This window comes from Alligator sinensis, unplaced genomic scaffold (genome assembly GCF_000455745.1).
Source record: "Alligator sinensis unplaced genomic scaffold, ASM45574v1 scaffold1059_1, whole genome shotgun sequence".
Taxonomy (NCBI): Eukaryota; Metazoa; Chordata; order Crocodylia; family Alligatoridae; genus Alligator; species Alligator sinensis.
The window spans coordinates 169,492-186,731 of NW_005842103.1; the positions used below are offsets into that span (position 1 = coordinate 169,492).

General features: G+C 55.1%; 2 protein-coding genes across 9 annotated transcripts in view; both read right to left on the bottom strand.

Moving 5' to 3' along the window:
- Nucleotides 1-11,145, bottom strand: part of ITGB1BP2 (integrin subunit beta 1 binding protein 2) — a 29,811-nt gene extending 18,666 nt beyond the window's left edge. The window contains exons 1-11 of one of the 8 annotated variants that reach the window (XM_006024414.3): nt 10,345-11,068; nt 9,263-9,312; nt 9,041-9,097; nt 7,148-7,296; nt 6,896-7,014; nt 6,566-6,624; nt 5,723-5,793; nt 5,187-5,289; nt 4,711-4,830; nt 1,707-1,769; nt 120-919 (exon numbers count right to left, since the gene is read on the bottom strand). In XM_006024414.3, the coding sequence (XP_006024476.1) occupies nt 665-919; nt 1,707-1,769; nt 4,711-4,830; nt 5,187-5,289; nt 5,723-5,793; nt 6,566-6,624; nt 6,896-7,014; nt 7,148-7,296; nt 9,041-9,097; nt 9,263-9,312; nt 10,345-10,408 (1,110 nt within the window). In that variant the 5' untranslated portion in view covers nt 10,409-11,068 and the 3' untranslated portion in view covers nt 120-664. Of the gene's footprint in view, nt 1-119; nt 920-1,706; nt 1,770-4,710; nt 4,831-5,186; nt 5,290-5,722; nt 5,794-6,565; nt 6,625-6,895; nt 7,015-7,147; nt 7,297-7,413; nt 8,918-9,040; nt 9,098-9,262; nt 9,313-10,344 lie in introns of those variants that run through there. The other 7 variants (XM_025205047.1, XM_006024415.3, XR_003094255.1 and 4 more) reach the window with 7 other exon arrangements.
- A 179-nt stretch (nt 11,146-11,324) lies between these two features.
- Nucleotides 11,325-17,240, bottom strand: part of LOC102378459 (mitochondrial ornithine transporter 1-like) — a 19,696-nt gene continuing 13,780 nt past the window's right edge. The window contains exons 2-7 of the mRNA XM_006024418.3: nt 16,492-16,604; nt 15,387-15,645; nt 14,966-15,106; nt 14,187-14,359; nt 13,103-13,261; nt 11,325-12,899 (exon numbers count right to left, since the gene is read on the bottom strand). Coding sequence (XP_006024480.2) covers nt 12,772-12,899; nt 13,103-13,261; nt 14,187-14,359; nt 14,966-15,106; nt 15,387-15,645; nt 16,492-16,604 — 973 coding nt within the window. The 3' untranslated portion in view covers nt 11,325-12,771. The remainder of the gene's footprint in view (nt 12,900-13,102; nt 13,262-14,186; nt 14,360-14,965; nt 15,107-15,386; nt 15,646-16,491; nt 16,605-17,240) is intronic.

The window sequence follows — 17,240 nt, forward strand, 5'->3', positions numbered from 1 at the left end:
GGCCGCCCCCCACGGCCAGGAGGAGCGGCGGCGCGGGACAGGGGCCGCCCGCAGTAGGGTCTTTGGCAGCCCAGGGGGCTCCGCACCCCTCCCCCCCCGGCGCCCGCCCCCACTTTAGAAAACCGAGGCACAGACACGAGGCCCTGGACGGCCCGACTGCGTTTAATGACAGGACGAGAGGAATCCGGGGCCTTGTTGCTCCTGCCCCGGGAGACGGAAGCGCCGGGTCCGGAGCTGTAGCACGGGGGCAAGGTGACAGGCTGGGACCCGGCCCCAGCCACGGGGAGGCAGCACTAGACGATGCCGCTCGGCTTCGGTCTAATCCTGCGTCTCGGCACAAGGGATCAGGAACAGTCGCGCAGGACAGGACAGGACCTGGGGTAGTGTGTCCGAGGCAGGTTCCTTGCCTGCTCCTCCCGTCCATCGTGCCTGTGCTGAAAGCCCTTTAGGTCTGGCACCTCCTCCCAGCCCAGCAGGTGCCAGAGGGAGGAAAGAAAGCGAAGCCCAAGTCCCGTTTCCCTCCCCCCTCCCAAGCAGCTTGACAGTCAGAGCTGGGCCTGCAGCTTCAGGAAGCTCCAGCAATTCCTCTGGAGGAGGAGCCGGGCTCCCCACCCTCATCCTAGGGAGCTGGCCCCATCCTTCCTTTGGAGAAGCAACCCAAGCATCATTTGCTTGCTGCTTCTTCCACCCCCTCCTCATCTTCCTCCTCAGACCAACTCAAGCTGTCGTCGGAGTCTTCCCAGTGAGCTCCTTGGGCCGCTTCTGCTTCCACTGCATCTTTCTCAGCCTGCTCCCCTCCAACCTGGGACCTGTTGTGCGGATGCTCCAGTTTGCCCCAGGGCATGGGGCTGGCCTTGCTCAGAGTGATCTCCACCTTGGTGGGCACCATGTTGACAAAGCTCTTCTCCACCTCAATGACCTAGGGAGAGCAAGGGGAGGCTGGTCACTGCCTGGCACCTGCTCAGTAGCCAGGCACAGCCATCACCTGTGCAGGGAAGGGTCTCTTCCCTCAAAGGGCCTTGCAAAACCAGCAGAAAAAACATGGGGTTTTTTTTTTAAGGGCCTAGAGGAGAAGATGCAGGAGGAGGATGGGGCAAAGGCGACAGGAGTGGCTGAGGGGTGGAGGGTGCCGCCCTACCGAGGATGGCACAGAAACACAGCAGCCTGGTGCCACGGAAGAGGGAGCTCAGGCTGCCTGTCAGAAGAACAGGGAAGCAGGGTGGAGCACTGCTTCCTACCCTTGGCTATCTTGGACTCACCACGCAGCCTCGGGCCATCACTTCCCTGCCTGTAAAACAGGAATGATGCCCAACTCCCTGCCTGCTGGCTCGCAACTACCCATCCATCACAGCCCTTGGAAACTCTGGCTGTCACGTGCACGGTGTCAGTGTAGCTGGGAGGCAGCACAGGGGAAAAGGACAAAAGAGAAAAACCATAGGGTAGTGATACGGAGACTGCATGGCCTCAGCCTCCCGTGCAGCAAAACTAACATCTGCATCCAGGTGGAATAAGGCAGGCAGGGAAGGGGGCTGAGCTCGGGTCCTGGGCACAAGCGACTTTCCCTGGGGGTTTCAGTTCAGTCCAAGCCCTGTGAGAGGCTATGCATGTGCTCTGCTCTGCTGGGGGACCAGCCATTTCTCTGGCCCCAGCCTAGCTGCAATCTGCTGCTTGCTGGAGTACTGAGATCTGATCTGCAGGAGCCTTACCCCCCAGAGATCCAGCTCTGCTTGGAAAACCCTGTTCCCTTCGAAGGTGATACGGACCTCAAGCTGGAAGAGAAACAAGAGCAAGCAAGAACACACAGCAGGGGGGTCTCTCTCAGACTTAGCTGCAGGGACAGCACAGTCTGGGCCCCCATTTCACAGCTCCCCGTAATGCCCCTCACACACCAACCGTCTCTAGGTATAAAATCTGCCCCCATCCAACCTCACAAGCAAGACCCTGCAACATCCAGGCCCTGCATGCAGTCTGCAAAAGCAGGGGAGGGAAGCCAAGAGGAGAAACCAAGGAATGAAACACTGATGGATGGATGCGGAATGACTTCAGCTGCTCACTGCCTTGTATTTGTGGGTTGCATGGGAGGGGCTTGCAGCCTGGCAGTCTAAAGTCCATGGGGGCGTTTGTGAGGGAATAAGAACATGGGTAAAATGACTGCGAAAGCCCATAACTGCCCCCTCCTTGTTCCTGCACTTAAGAGGGTGACAAGGGGTGCCCAATCTCCCCTCTCTGCCTGCTCACTACACTTTGCTATTACTTATCTTCATGGCGGGGAAGTGGCAACTCAAGTTGGCAAATCAGGAACAACAGAGGTAGGCAGCACCTGGTGTGGACATCGCTGAGTTGTAGGATGGGGAAAGCACCAGAGGACCAGGCACTGCCTATGCAGACGGCAACCACACTGCAGCCTTCATGGAGTTTCAGGGCAGCTAGCTGTACCGGGGTGGCCGGGGCCAATGTTCTTTGCAGTGCTGAATCCCACCCATACATTGCCCTTGTTGGGTAACAAGCGCAACCTGGAGAGGGTATGGAGGCCGTGAATCACCCTCAGCTACCTGGGCTGTGCCATGCTGCACTGCCTCACCCCCTGGGGCAGAAGCAGGCAGCAAAAGCCAGAGGAGAGATGGGGAGCCCAGAGACTGACTGCTGATGTGGAGAATGGTGGCTGGGCAGGGTCTATGATGCTACAACATAACCTCTCACAAGCCAGGTGTGGCCCATGGGCTGCCAGTTGGGTAGCAACACTAAGACAGCCCAGAGAGAGAGAATGGAAGGAAAAGAACAGCAAAGGGCTAGCTGGAATTGGTAGGGGCAGCTATGCCCCTTCCTCTCTCTCTGTCTGGTCAGGATGTCTCAAGATGGGGAAGGCCCAATGGTGCCACAGTGGATCCCTGGGAACAGTGGCAGCTGTCGGTATGTTCAGGCTTGTTCCTTCAGTGACCCTAGATAATGTCTAAGAAGTGGCAGTCTCATCCCATTAATAGTAGCCAATCAAAGCACTTAACCAGACACAATGTTAACCAGATCCCCCCATCCACAAGCCTTCAGCTCCTTGTCTCGCCAAACTGTGACTGCCAGGAGCCTTGAAGATCCCTTAGTGCGGGTGTCTAACTCAAGACAATGAAGTTAGCACATTCACTGCCCTTCCATAACTCTGTCAGAGGAGGATGCAAATTTCAGCTGCTTTGGCCAACTGAGAGCAGTAGGCTTCTGCATAGCAGCCCTTGCCGACTGCCCTAACAAGCTTGGCTGCACAGGGAAACAGTGAAGGGGCTGCTCTTGGGGCTGGGACTGTGCACAAGAGACCCCAGGAGAATGCAAGCTGGAGAAATCAGCCAAGCCCCTTTTAGGCACCCCTGCAAAACCCAGATCCTCCTCAGTCAGGGCAGTCATGCCCTATGGTAACTTGTCTGAGACAGCCAATGGCCTGAGCACAGGTAGCTGGCTGGGCATGCCATCTTGTCCCTTTCCTAGGAAATGGGGTATTCTGTCTATAGCAGGATTACCCCACAAGCACCAGGGCCAATGGCAGGTCTCTGGGGAGCAAGTAAAGAAGTCATAGATTCACAGAAGTAGGGTCAGAAGGGACCTAGGGACCTTGTAGATCATCAAGTCTGACACCCTGCCCTGGGCAGGAGAGAAAACCAGGCTCAAATGACCCCAGCTAGGTAGATGTCAAGCCTCCTCTTAAAAGTCCCCAAGGGTAGGAGCCATCACCACTTCCCTTGGAAGTTGGTTCCAGATCCTAGTCACCCTGACTGTGAAGTAGTGCCTTTGGGTGTCTAGTCTAAACCTACTCTCTAACAATTTTTGGCCGTTATTCCTTGTTACCCCGGGGGGCGCTAGGGGGAACAGGGTCTCTCCCAAACCCTGCTGGTCCCCCCGTTAAGTTTATAGATGGCCACCAGATCCCCTCTCAGCCTTCTCTTGTGGAGGCTGAACAGGTTCAGGTCCCGTAGCCTCTCTTCGTAGGGTCTGCCCTGCTGTCCCCGGATCATGCGAGTGGCCCTCCTCTGGACCCTCTCGATGCTGTCCATATCCCTCCTGAAGTGCTGCGCCCAGAACTGGACGCAGTACTCCAGCTGCGGCCTGATCAGTGTCGCATAGAGGGGGAGGATCACCTCCTTGGCCCTGCTTGAGATGCATCTGTGGATGCACGACAAGAAACGGTTAGCCTTCCTGACTGCGCCCCCACAGTGTCGGCCCATGTTCATCTTGGAGTCAGTAATGACTCCCAGATTTCTTTCTGGTACCGTGATCTCGAGAAGGGAGTTTCCCAGCTTATAAGCGTGCTGCTGGTTCCTACCGCCCAAGTGCAGCACCCTGCACTTGTCAGTATTGAAACTCATCCTATTTTCATTAGCCCACCCCTGTAACCTGTCCAGGTCCTGCTGTAATCTGTCCTTCCCTACTAGCGTGCCCACCTCACCTCAAATCTTGGTATCATCAGCAAATTTAAACAGTCGGATGGACTGAAGCAGAGGAGCCACTATGTTGTCTTTGCACGGGCATCAGCCCAGAAATCTGGGCAGCATGCAAGCCACTGCTCCAGGATGTTACTGCAGCATGGAGCATCTGGATGGCACCAAAGGTGCCTGGCTGTGCCAGCCTTGCATGCCTTGCCTGTGTACACCTGTGGCTGTGAGCATGGGGGAGCAGGCAGCTGGTAAGCGTTTTGTACGTCCCAGCCAGTTTGTCTGGGACTCCACCTACCACCGTGCGATTTGCCTTCACACAGCTGAGTGCTGGCAGAGGGTTCTTGGCATAAACAGTCACCACCACTTGGCTGCTGGTCTGATGCCAGTCCTGTCGACAAGACACCAGCTTCTTGTCCTGGTGAGGGGAGGAGCTGGTTACTGACACGAGCCACCACCACACCAGGGCCTGTGTGTTGTGCACAAGGGGGCAGGGGCCAATTCTCACTTCCTAGAGACAGGTACAAGCTGCTTCCTGAAACAGTGGTGCTTCAGCCTGTGCTGCTTAATTATGGAATAGGAGGCTGAGTGCATGAGCACAGGGGCACACTGGAAATGGCCTCAGCTATGGCCCAAGTGCACTTGGCTGCCTGTGAGCACTTGAAGACCTCAAGACCTCACTGGCCCTGCACTGAGCAGACAATTCAGAATGCCTTGTCACACGCTCAGCATTGCGTGAGCCTTGGCTTGTGCACTTTCAGGAGCCCCGCTTACCTGTTTGTGTGTCCAGGCATGCATCCCAGTGCTGCAGCCCTGCTGCTCCAGAAATGCGCTGAAGTCTGTAGTTTTAATTCCACAGCAACTCCAATACTTCATCCTAGGGAGCGACCCAGGGATGGACTGACCCAGGACTGCCCAGGGGACAAAGGACTCCAGGGCAGAGGGGATCTCTAGAGCTTCAGGGTTATAAACGGGTGGGGCTGGAAGACCTGGGCACCTCAGCCACCGTCTCTGGGGAGGTGGAGTTTGTATCTCCAGGCTGACCCACAGAGCCCCAGCAAGGTGCCTGGCCACCTGCAAGCCATTTGTGTGAAATGAGCCAGGCCTTCAGGCCAGGCCAGGCCATGATAACAACCAACAGGGCCTGCCCTAGCATCAGAGGAAGCACAGCTGGAAGGGCCCTGCGGAGCAAGCTCCTGCTTGCCTGAAGGACTCTCCTTGCAAGAGAAGTTCAATGCATGCATCAGCCTCCAGGGTAGCTCAGGGCTTCATATCAGTCTAAGAAACAGACTCAGAAGAACACTGCTTACCCCTCATGGAAGACAGGAATTCCTGGGTGGAAAGTACAAGCCTCCTTGTCACTCTCCGGCCCCCGGTACATCTGCAGGGCAAGCAGCAGAGACAGGGGTCAGCAGAGCTTGCAGCAGAACATAGAAGATAAGTAAGTGCACATTTGAGGCCAGCACTGCTCAGAGGCTGTAGTAGGCTGTCCCTTCCCCACTCCCTCCCAGGGAAAGTCAACCTTACAGAATCTCCAGTCTGTGATGGGGCTGGGGCTGAGATAAGTGTCCAGACTTTTTCCTGGATGTTTTTTAGCAGCTGCTGAGTAGCGGGGACTCAGAGGGATGTTTGAACATGGCCTAGTGGACAGAGCACAGGAATGGACTCTGAAGACCTGGGCTCCCAACTTCCCCCTGCCATGCTGGGCAAGTTGCTGCCCTCTGTATGCTGTCAGTTCCACACGGACAATGACACTGACTTTCTCTGGAAAGGGCTCTGAGCTCTGCTGATGCCAGGCACTGAACAAAACCTGTGATCCCTGGTGTGACAGACACGCTCCACAGCAAGAGCAGTGTGGCTGTACAGAGATGCCTGAGGGCCAAGGCTCATGCCTTCCCAGGAGACTGGTTCGGCACCCTCTGGGGCAGGACAGGTTCTGCCAGAGGATAGGACCCCCACATGGTGCGCCTGCAGCCTCCTGAGCTCTGGGAAAAAGGAGAAGTCCTGGGACTGTGGCTCTGCACCCACCTCTGCCACACTCCTAGGACCTCAGACAGACATTCATCAGGATGGCCTGGGCACCAAGACTAGAGTGGCAAGGATGACACCCCAAATGCACTGACCAGGCACAGAAGGTCACATGGGCAACTCACCACCTTGCAGCCGGGGTTCTGGCAAGGGGCTCCAGTTCTCATCTCTGCGACGGCCTCCGCTGCAGTCAACATACACAGTAGAGATCTTCACTCCCCAGGCTCAAGACAATCATCCCAGACCTCTGCCCACTGCCCCCAACTGCAGCTGCTGTTCCTAGGAGCTCACACCACTGCCCTTGCCCTGCATCCCTGCTCACATCCCTCTCCCACCTCCCCACTAGCCTGGAGGCTGTATGCATGGCACATGCAGCCTGAGAGTTGTGGGTCCTCTGTGCTTCCTGCAATGCACAGCCCCACAGCACCTTGTCAGACCCAGTTCCACCTTCTCACCCTGGCATGAGGAGCCCCCCTTCGGGGGCTGGTCTTCAGAGGCTAGATTCAGTTTCTCCAACACCTGCTCCAGAGACCTGGACACTTTAATTGGCAGCTGCTGTCTCAGCTCATCAGAGCTGCAAAAGAAATGCAGCATAAAGAGGCTGTTTTTAATGCCATGCTGAGGCCAGCTGCGCCCATCCCTGCCCAGAGGTAGCAGGGGCAGATGCTCCCTGCAAACCTTCTTGGGCAAGGAGCCAACTGGTTCACCTGGGCCTCTCCCGCTGCATCTTCTCTGCCGACTTTGGTCCTTGGACAATGAGCTCCCTGCCTAGCTTGGCCACCAGCTTGTCAGAGGTCTCCACTTGGCTGAAGGGCTCAGGAGGCTTCTCACTGCTGTGACAGCCCTTGGTACAGCCCTGAAGGGAAGTGACAGAGAAAAGCCTGATGCATGTTTTGACCCCCTCACCCTGAAGCTTGTGGCCAGGCTGCTCCTGAAGCCCCCCCGAGCCCAGTAGCCAGGACATGCATCTTACTAATGCTGTCCCTGACCGGCCTGGCAAGGAACACAGAGCACACCAGTCAGACCCGCTTCAGGCCCAAGCCATTGGACCCAGATGCCTCTCAACAGGCTAGTTCTAGAGCAAAAAGAGCTTCTGGAGCTTGCTGTAGGGTGAAGTATGTACCAGGTGACCAGAAGAGGAGAAGCTGCAGTAATTAAGAGAGGAGACACAGGACTTGCATAGGAGGACAGGCAATTTGGACATGCTGTGAAGGAAGATTGGGGCCTGCCAGGGAGAAGGAAGCAAAGGCAGATCCCAAGCACAAGCCTCCTAAGTAGGACGGGAGGCACAACGGCCAACAGAAATAAAGAAGCAGAGTCTGGGACTAAAGGAAAGCAGTTTGTTCCAGCCATGCTGAATCCAGATGAAGTCACCCAGGAGACTGAGAGGCAGGATTGGCCAGAGTTGACAGGTACATGCCTGGCACTCCATGTGGAGGGCTCCTTACGACGAGGCCAGGAAAATTCCTGCTAGGGGAGGGGACCCAAACAGAGGCCTCCCTTTATGTTGCCCTGTCAAAATGAAGATGTGCACCACACCCCTGCAGGCAGAGGGATTTCCCTGGTGGTTGCATGCCTGGGAAGGGGAGGCAGAAAGAGCAGGGAAGCTGAGAAAAAAAGAGGCATGGAAGAAACAGGCATGGCCTGAACAAGAACGTGGAGTATGGCCCTGTGGGCACAGCACTGGCTCCAAGAGGCTTGAGACTGAGAAAGCAACTGTTTGATTCTTTCTACGTTGAGGGAACCTGAATTCTGCATGTTCTTTCTAAAGCAGTGGGACTACAAAGACAGGCCCAACTCAATCCACTTGTGACACCTCAAATCTGTTTCAGATTCCATGATGCACCACATGGGCCCAGACCCTGATCCCTGTTCCACATCTCTGCTTTCTGTTCACAGATAATCACTGCTTTGCCAGTGGATTTAGGTATTTGTTTCTCTCCCGATGGGCAGTGGCTACAAACAGCAGAGACTTGCACCCTGCTGCTGCAATCAGGTTATATGACAGATGCCCTCACAGCTTGGGGCCCCTCACCCTGTCAGATGAGCTTGGTACCAGCTGCTCCACAGCACCAGGTGCTTACAGAGGTCCTGGGGTGGAGGACAGGTAGTGCCATCCTCCAGTGACTCCCTATTTATCCAGCTGGACTGGCCTGGAATAGGGAAGGGATGTTAGACATAGGGCCCATGAGCTGGATGCAGCCTGTGAGGCAGGGTCATCTGGCCCATGGACTTTTCTGCTGCTCTTGTCATGGTGGCAGAGCTTCAGCCCCTGGTGCTGTTGGAGCTGCTCACTGTAGCTCTCACAAGGGTATTGACTGCCACTGTGGGAAGCTTGCCACTGTAGCCAGAGCTCTGGCCACTGTAGCAGGGCTTCTTCCCATGATACTGCTGGGGCTGCCCACATGAAATCCCAGCTGTGGCCCACAGGCACCTGAAAAGCAGTGAATGTAGCTGTCCAATGGAACTGAGTTTGATGCTCCAGCAACTGGGGAAGCGGGACAGGCAGAGCTGGGCTCAAGCAGACAGAGGATTTGAGGGTTTTGTTTCTGGGGACAGACAAATCAGCTGTCTAAACCAGACAGGGAGATGTCACATACCTTAATGGAAAGGAATTCTGAGAAGTCAGTGGTTCTTTTCTTGCAACAAGACCAGCCCTGCACACAAGGGGAACACACACAGGATCAGGTGTTGAATGCCCCAGGGGGCTCCAAATTGTGTGCACCAACACCCACTGTGTGCCCGGCAGCCCCTTCCTTGGACCTGTGCCCCATGGGGTGTTCCCAGCACACGCAGCTCAGGCCAGCAGCTGCCTCACTCACCTTCAGGGCATCGTGGAATATGGGGACGCCTGGGTGGTACACACAGGAACCTATGAGCAGAGATGAAGCAATCAGCATTTCACAGGGAATCCTGGCAAGGCCCAGAAATCCCAGTGCTCCTGCCCAGCTCCCCCAGTGCCTCCTGCCAGGTTCCAAACACCTGGGAACTGCCCCACAGCCAACACTCCAGCCTCACTCCTGGCACTACCTGCTGCTGAGACAGCAGGAAGGATCAGTCGCAGCTATCCCCCCACCTCCGGTGCCTCTAACAGGCAGCGCGGGGAACTGTGTATTTTACATTCCACTTGTCTTGAAGCCCGTACCAGCCCAGCAAGACACTTGTTTCCCTAGCACTGGACTATCAGATTCCACTATGCATCACTTGCTCCCTCTGCTGCTTCCCTTGACCTGTTGGTCCAGGCAGGCAGATTATTTGGGGACTGGTGTTCCTCCTTCTCATGTCTACATTTTGGCCCTAACAGGAAGGTCCTTCTGAGCAGTCACTGCCCTTGCAGACACCCCTGACTTTCCTTCCTTCCAGCCCCAGGGACCAAAGGGATTGCTCGAGGCCTCAGGAAAACCAACCCAGGCTGGAAAGGGGTCTATAAGGAAGAATTTACCTGGCATCCACCAACCACATCCAGCCCACAGATGCACACAACAGAGACCCTCCCCTGGCCAAAAGGGGACCTGGCCCTGGAAAAGGCACCAAAGTAGTAGTGACCCGGGAAAATACTTCCAGAGATAGCTGGGAGCAGGGGCAGGTCATTTATGGTCTGGCCAAGAACCCCAGGTTACCATAATGGCACCCTGCGGTTAACATCAGGCTTCTCTCCACACGCAGTTCAGTGGTGGGGCTTAGACAGCAACAGGTCATGCAAATCCCATTCTACAGTTGGAAATGGCTGTTTTGCCACAGGCAGCTGACCTGACATCAGCTGGGCCCCAGCTCACCAAGTTCCAGAAACCCCAATGGTTTAGCTTCCGTTACCTGGAGCAAGGCAAAGGGACCTCTGGAACAAGCAGAGGGAAAAGGGCATAAATCTCAGCTCGCCTAACGCCTGCAAAACAAATCCACTTACCCTGGGAGTTCTTATCCAGGTCAAACCTTTGCCCACAGCCCTTGTTGTAACACAGCAAAGCCATTTCTGTGGGTCACACACAAGGATCTCAACTCCTGCCCAGGGGCTGAAATGACTGCAAATCACATCCCCGCCTCCAGCAGCAATTAACTGAAACTGATTGTTCACTACCCAGCATCTGTGGCGAAGCTTCCAGCAAAGCAGAGAGGGGGGAGGAGAAAGGGGATTTGTCTATCTTTAGAGGCAGCCCCGGGCGGAGGGGGGTCTTTGGCAACCAGAGAGCAGCCCAAAGATGGGCATGCAGGCTCAGCAGCTGGCTGGACCTGTCTGTCACTCTGTCTAAGCAGGCATTTCTGTTCTGCCTCCCCATCCAGAAAGCAGAGAGACAGAGCAGCAACAGAAGGGGAAAGGAACACCACCAACCTGAGGAGGAGGCCAAATTTATCACCTGACTTCTGTGCCTCTATGCAAGGCACAAACCTCAGCCAGGAGCCTGCAGTGAAACCAGGCTCAGCAGGATGCCTTCCCAGCTTTCCTTGCTGCATGCAACGACTCCAGGCTGTTCACTCTGCTTACAGCCACATGGCTGCTCCAGCAACCAGCTCATCAGACCTCTGCAAAACCAAGTGGGCTTTCATTCCTGCCTCACCATCTGCTTCAAAGATCTTTGCCTGAAAGTACAGCTGTGAGTCTACGGAGGAATCTGGCCAGGCCATCTCTGAATACCAGCCATACAAAGGGGCTGGTGTCCAGAGGTGCACGCTGCAGTACAGGATGCTGCATGGAGAACACCCCTACTAACTATCCGGACAGACTCGCAAAGGACCAACCCGCAGGCTTACTTCAGATGCTGGCGCTTGGACAGCACCCATGGTTATATTTACATTTTCTAATTGCATCTTTCTCTAATTCCTCACCACGGCAGGGAGGGGCAGGTTTCTGAGACAATAAACTAATGCAGTGGTTCCCAACCTCTGTAGACTCAAGGCACCCCTCTGTTAGACTCCAGATACCCTAGAAAAATGCCATCTCTTAGTTTTCACTCATTTTTCAACTACTGAAAAAAAACAGCAATAATTCTGTCAGAAAGGACTCCGAGAGACCACAACAGGGCACAATGTTTTTACACAAGAACGTCAGCAGTGCCAGATTGGCTCAGACCAATGGTGCATCTAGCCCAGTATCCTGTCTCCAACAGTGGCAGGACTAGATACTAGAGAAAGAGCATTGAATTGGACAGATCTAGAGTGATCTCTCCCTTATTACTCTCCCTGGCATCCACGATTATTGGATGAGAGATGCCAAAGGAAACATCTCCACCCGTTTTGCTGAATAGCCAATAATAGATTGACCATGCACGAATCTCTGAAGTCTCATAGTGTTTCTATCACTGTGGATTCCTATTTGGAATCTCCAGAATTATCTCGTGGATCATGTTTGCACACCTAATAATGCCAGCACTCCACAGCACCCTTGAAGGGATCTCAGGACACCTGAGGGTGCCACAGCACCCTGGCTGAGAATCACTCAACTAATGCATCTACTCATGGGAAAAAGCACATTCCCAGTAAATGACCCTGTTTCTCATCTCCCCAGCATATGGAAATGTTTAGCTAGGACCCAGAGAAGGTCTAGAAGTTACAGAAGAAAGCACAGGTTGCAGACGAGCAGTGGAGAAGACATTCTGGAGAGTGCCTACCACATTCTTGGAGCAGCTGACCAGGTATGGCTGGTCCAATGAGTAAGGGTGACTGTGGGCTACACAGACATCAGCAGATAAATAGCGCATATCTGGATATTCATAACCTTTTTGTACAGGGTTCCACAAGATCCAACACAGAGAATATTCCATGGACACTACTGGGCCCTTCCACAGCATCACCAAGAGAGCAATCAGGCCAGGCTCGGCTCCAATACTCTCCAGGCTGCACTGCCAGGTCCTCTGTCCTCTGGAGACTGCCTGTTCTCAGGGTCCCATCAGCCCCTGGAAAAACAGAGAAGCCCTCTCCAAGCTGAGACTTTATTGAATTCCCACAAACACTCAGGAAGATTAGCTTTGTTATTTACACAAGGAAAACCATTTTGCATGAGCTGCTGAAGCCAGCAGGAGCATTGCAGTTCGCTCACTCCAGAGCACAGTTGAACACGGTAGCCTTGTTCTCAACAGACTGAACAGCACATGCCTTAGAGAAAGCAGCAGCCTAGGTCAAAGGGTGCATGGCTGCGCTCTCTAGGGGTGAGCCCAATCGCTGCCGCACTGAAATGGCTGAGCAGGTCACATGGCTCTTCTGATGACAGTCGCAGCTGTCTGTCCCCACCCAGCACCCTGAGAAACTTCACACGTGGATTTGGCCTTGTCAGCTCAAGACAAGTCTCATATACAGTTGTCCTGATGCCCCTCCTGGGATAAGGCTTTGACCTCCAATCTCAGGCCGTCCTGTCAAGCAGCTCCATTAGCTTTTTCCTGGTGACTTCATATGCAAGGAAGAGAGCTCCGTTGGAAGGGACTGCACGTATCACTGTGGGCATCAGTCCGCAGTAAAGAGGCACAAAACCTACAACACCAATGTCACAGTCACAAGAGTGCTCTATCCTCAGGCTGGGCAAACAGAGCTTCTGGTAAGGAGCTGGCCATGGCCCAAGACAGGAGACTCCACCACAGGGCCACTAGAGACCTCCTCCTAGCTGTCCTCGAAGGGACTCCCACACAGGAGCCCTGGAAGTGGACTTGGGGACTGTGGCTGCCGGGGTCACTCACCTTCTGTCCTCAAAATGTGCAGTAAGGAGAGCAAGAAGCCATCCTGCCGCCCCGCCATGGACAGCACCTGGATCCGCGACTTCACCGAGTCGATGGGATAAACAGCCAGCCAGAAACAGGCGCCCCCAACCCCGCCACTCACTGTGAGAGGGATGGGACCTGAAACCCAACAGAGGGACAGGCCTCAGTGTGAAGATGAAGAAATCCACCAGGAAACTGGCCCGTGTCACCAGGAGTCACACCCCAGCTCTTGCACAAGAAACAACCTTTCCTTTAAGGTAAGGGAAGCAGTAATTAATCTCCTTGTTAGAGCGAGGTAGCTGAAACAAGAGAAGCCATCACCCAAGGCACAGGGTTGCATGAGAGGTCCCAAGCAAGAACAAACTAAGGGAACAAAAGCAGGGACTTCCTGAGCTAGTCTGAAAGCCAGGCCCTGGGGCACTGGGCAGTGGAACAGTGCAAGCCAAAGGAAGAAATCTGGAGAAGTGCTCATAGCATGGCCCCAAGGCACCCAGGCAGAGCTCCTGGAGCATAGGGCAGCTGGCTGGAGAACAGGTTCACATTTCAGACCAGAGAAACCTGCATGCTTTCTTTGTAAGAAAAAGGTCTGCCCCAAGAAAGAAAGAAATAACTAACTCATAATTAATTTTTCCATCTCCTAGAGCAAGGCCCCAAATGCTGGCCAGCTGCCAAGGGGTGACCTTCTAAATAATAAAGACCCTGGAATGAAGGGGGATGGAGCCCAAGACTGACACAAAATAGTCACCCCAGACACTTCCTTTCTTCCTCCAAGTGATCTGGCATTCCCTTCCTGGACCCAGGGTCTCTGCTTGGTCCAACCTGCTGTTCTTGTCCTAACCCACGAGGTGCTGCTGCTTCCATCACCATTTGCAGCTCATGGCTTGAGCATATGTTCTCGTCCCTCTCACCCCTTTGGCAGAGATCCCAGTGACTGGGACTAACACTGGCTCACTACATCTTTGTGAAGGCAACCGAATGGCCCAGCTCCTTCCACTCTCCTGATTCCCTACAGAGCACCTGGAGGGCAGATCTCCCTATGTCCCCTGTCCCCAGTGCTGTTTACCCAGATCTTCCTTGACCTTCCCAGCCTGAGTGAAGAAACTTCTACTGACTTCATAGCCGCCAAAGAAGAAGAAGTAGCCAGGTACCTCCCGCAGCCATGTACTGGTCAGGCCCTGGAAAAAGCCCAGCAGGCCCTCGGAGTGAAAGATGGCTTTCACCACAGCCCAGGTCGAGCTGCAAGAGAGAACGAGAGCAAGCCATCTGAGAGAGAAGCCACCAATGCCAAGCTGTGCACATGACCTGGCCCAGCATGGCACTCTGTAGCTCTGAACTCTGGATGGGTCTGGTGCCCAGCACTGACTGGACTTGCTTCAAGCAAACCAAACCCCCCGTCCCCTTCCCATGGACCTGCAAATGGTCCTCCCAACCTATTCCTTGGACACATGGACAAAAACCAGACTGAAGAGCAAGGGAGCCAGGGAATTGTAGCACCAGTGCTCTGTGCTGCAACATGGGAGCTACTCGTGACCCTTGCCACAGTACAGCATGCCCAGGAAAGGAGAAGGCTGCCTGTTCAGTGTCCAGAAAGGCTAGGGTTAGATGGTCTCATGTAGACCCACAGTGCTTCCAGCCCGGCCAGGAAGGATGAAAGCCAGGTGCAGGGCCCTGGCCAGGAGACACCCTTCGAAAGGCCATGTCTGCACTGCCTTTGTTGAGCACGCTATGATTCAGCAGAGGGGAAGCATCCTGGATGCTGCTCTCCCAGCCAGAAGGGCCTGTGACCCTCTGCTTGTCTGTAAACACATCCACCCACTTCCCCAGGGGAGGCTGGATTTGTACCTGTGACAGGATATCGCTGCCCGCCCAGTTACTTTCATCTCATGCAAAGCCTGCATGCGGCACTTCACCAGCTCAGTGGGGCACAGGACCATGGAGGAAAAGACAGAGGAGAAGGAACCAGCCAGCGCACTGTGCAGGTCACTGACATGAGAGGACACGGAACACACATATAGTGGAAGGAGCTCACCTCCTGCAGCATCCACCCTACAGGAGGTATGGGGCTTCATCACGCCCACCTGAGGAGGAGACTGGAGGGCCCCACATTGCCCACTGCAAAAGGCCACTCACCAAAGGAGTAACCAAGTCACAAACCTCCCAAAATGGAGGCATCCCAACCAGCCCCTGAGTGCCTGTTCCATCACCCCACAGACCCCTGACTGCGGTGTGCCCCACGCCCAAGAGCCCTGGGAGACACGCATACCTCAGCTCCTGCACGCTGCCCAAGCCAAAGAGCTGCCTGACCAGCTGCTGGCAGAACCCATAGCAAGCAAACAGCACGGCGTTCTCTGCCACATTGGCCAGCAGGGCTGGCAGGGTCCCCTGGTACAGCCCGCGGAGCCCCTCCTGCTGGTACGTCCTGATCGAGCAGTCAAAGAAGCCCTGGTACATGGTGGGGAAGGTCTGCATCTTCACCTTGATTGTGTCAAAAGGCTGCCCGCTCACCACACATGCCACACCCCCTGCAGAGAGACACCCCTCAGTGCTCGCCGTGTACTCCCAGCACCTCAGCAGTGTTGCCAAGTCCACTTATAATAAGCGGAATTGGGCTTGTTTTTTTAAGTCGCTTTTATTTTTTGAGTCGTGGGTTGATAAGCAGCCCCCCACTCCCCTCTCTGAAATGGGTTGGGCTTGTTTTTAAAGGCAGTGCCACTTTTCTTTCTTGCGAGATTTGGCAACACTGCTCCTCAGTGCCAGCCACTCAACCCACAGTGCCCAGTCCCAGCCCCTCAGTGTTGCCCACTCAACCCACCCGTCCCAGCCCCTCCGTACTGGCCATTCATCCCACAGGGCCCAATCCCAGCCCCTCAGTGCCAGTCACTTGCACCATAGGGCCCAGGCCCAAAATACCAACCCCATCGCATGATGAATCTCAGCCCTGGCCCCTCAGCGCCAGCCACTTGCCCAATCCCAGCCATTCACACAACACATCCCAGCCCCAGCCCCTCAGTACCAGCCACTCGCCCGACACATCCCAGCCCCAGCTCCTCAGTGCTGGCCACACGTCAGGCCCCAGACCCCCAGTGCTCAGGTCCTGTGTGTGAGCCTCCATCGTCCCCGCCCCACCTGAGGAGCTCAGTCTGCTCCTGAGCCTGGGCCTGCCTCCTCTCTGGGGAGTCGGGTTCAATCCCTGCTGCCTACAGCTCATGGTCCGTTCTCTGGGGCTTGGCCATGCACTGGTCTTAGAGCTCCCCTGGTCTTAGAGCTCCCGCTCTCCCCTGGCCATTCTGGGGAGTCCTGACAAGCTCCCAGGTGGTTCTCCTGACCGCCCCCACCTTCCAAGACGGGTCCCCGTGGCCCACACTTACCTGCTGCCCCTGCAGCGAGGTGAATGAGTGCCTGCACCAGTGGGTGGTACTTGGCTTCTCCTGCAGACATCGCAGCAAATGGGGCCACGCTGAGCCCTGGGGCAGGAGCTAGGCTGGAAATCAAAGATACTGGCAGCTCAATGGAGCATGGAGAGGTTGGTCTGAGACAGCAGAAGAAGGGAGCACCATGAACACCGTGCTGTAGATCCCTCCCTGTGGCTGGTGTTCTAGGTCCCCTTGAAGTTAGAAGGGGAAGGTTTCCCCATAACAGGTGTAATAGTCAGCACCTGTAAGTGGCAAGGTTTGGGAAGACACTAGGGTACAGTGAGATGGAGGGCACTGGGGGCAGAGGGATTTGGGAAAAGCTGTAGGGAGCTGGAAGCTGTAATGGATAGGGGAAAGGTTGTGGGGGTGCAAATCGGGCTGGACAGGCAGGACAGGGGTCACATGGAACAGGGCAAAAGGGGCTATTTCTGGGGTCAGGAGTAGAGACACTTGGGCAGGTGTGAAGATCTGGAATGGGAGATATGGAGAGTGGTCCTGTTCAGTTCTGTCCACGGTGGATTGCGGCTGGAGCAGCAGCACAGGCAAGGGAAGAAACACCTTAGCTGGGCTCAGGCCATGTTCAACACTGCCAGGACACTACTCCTCCCTGGAGCAGGCTGATGGGCTAGGATCATGGGCAGTACTGGGACAGTGGAAGCACTAGGGTGTGGGGTACAGGAAGACAGTGCTAGGAGCTGAGGTTT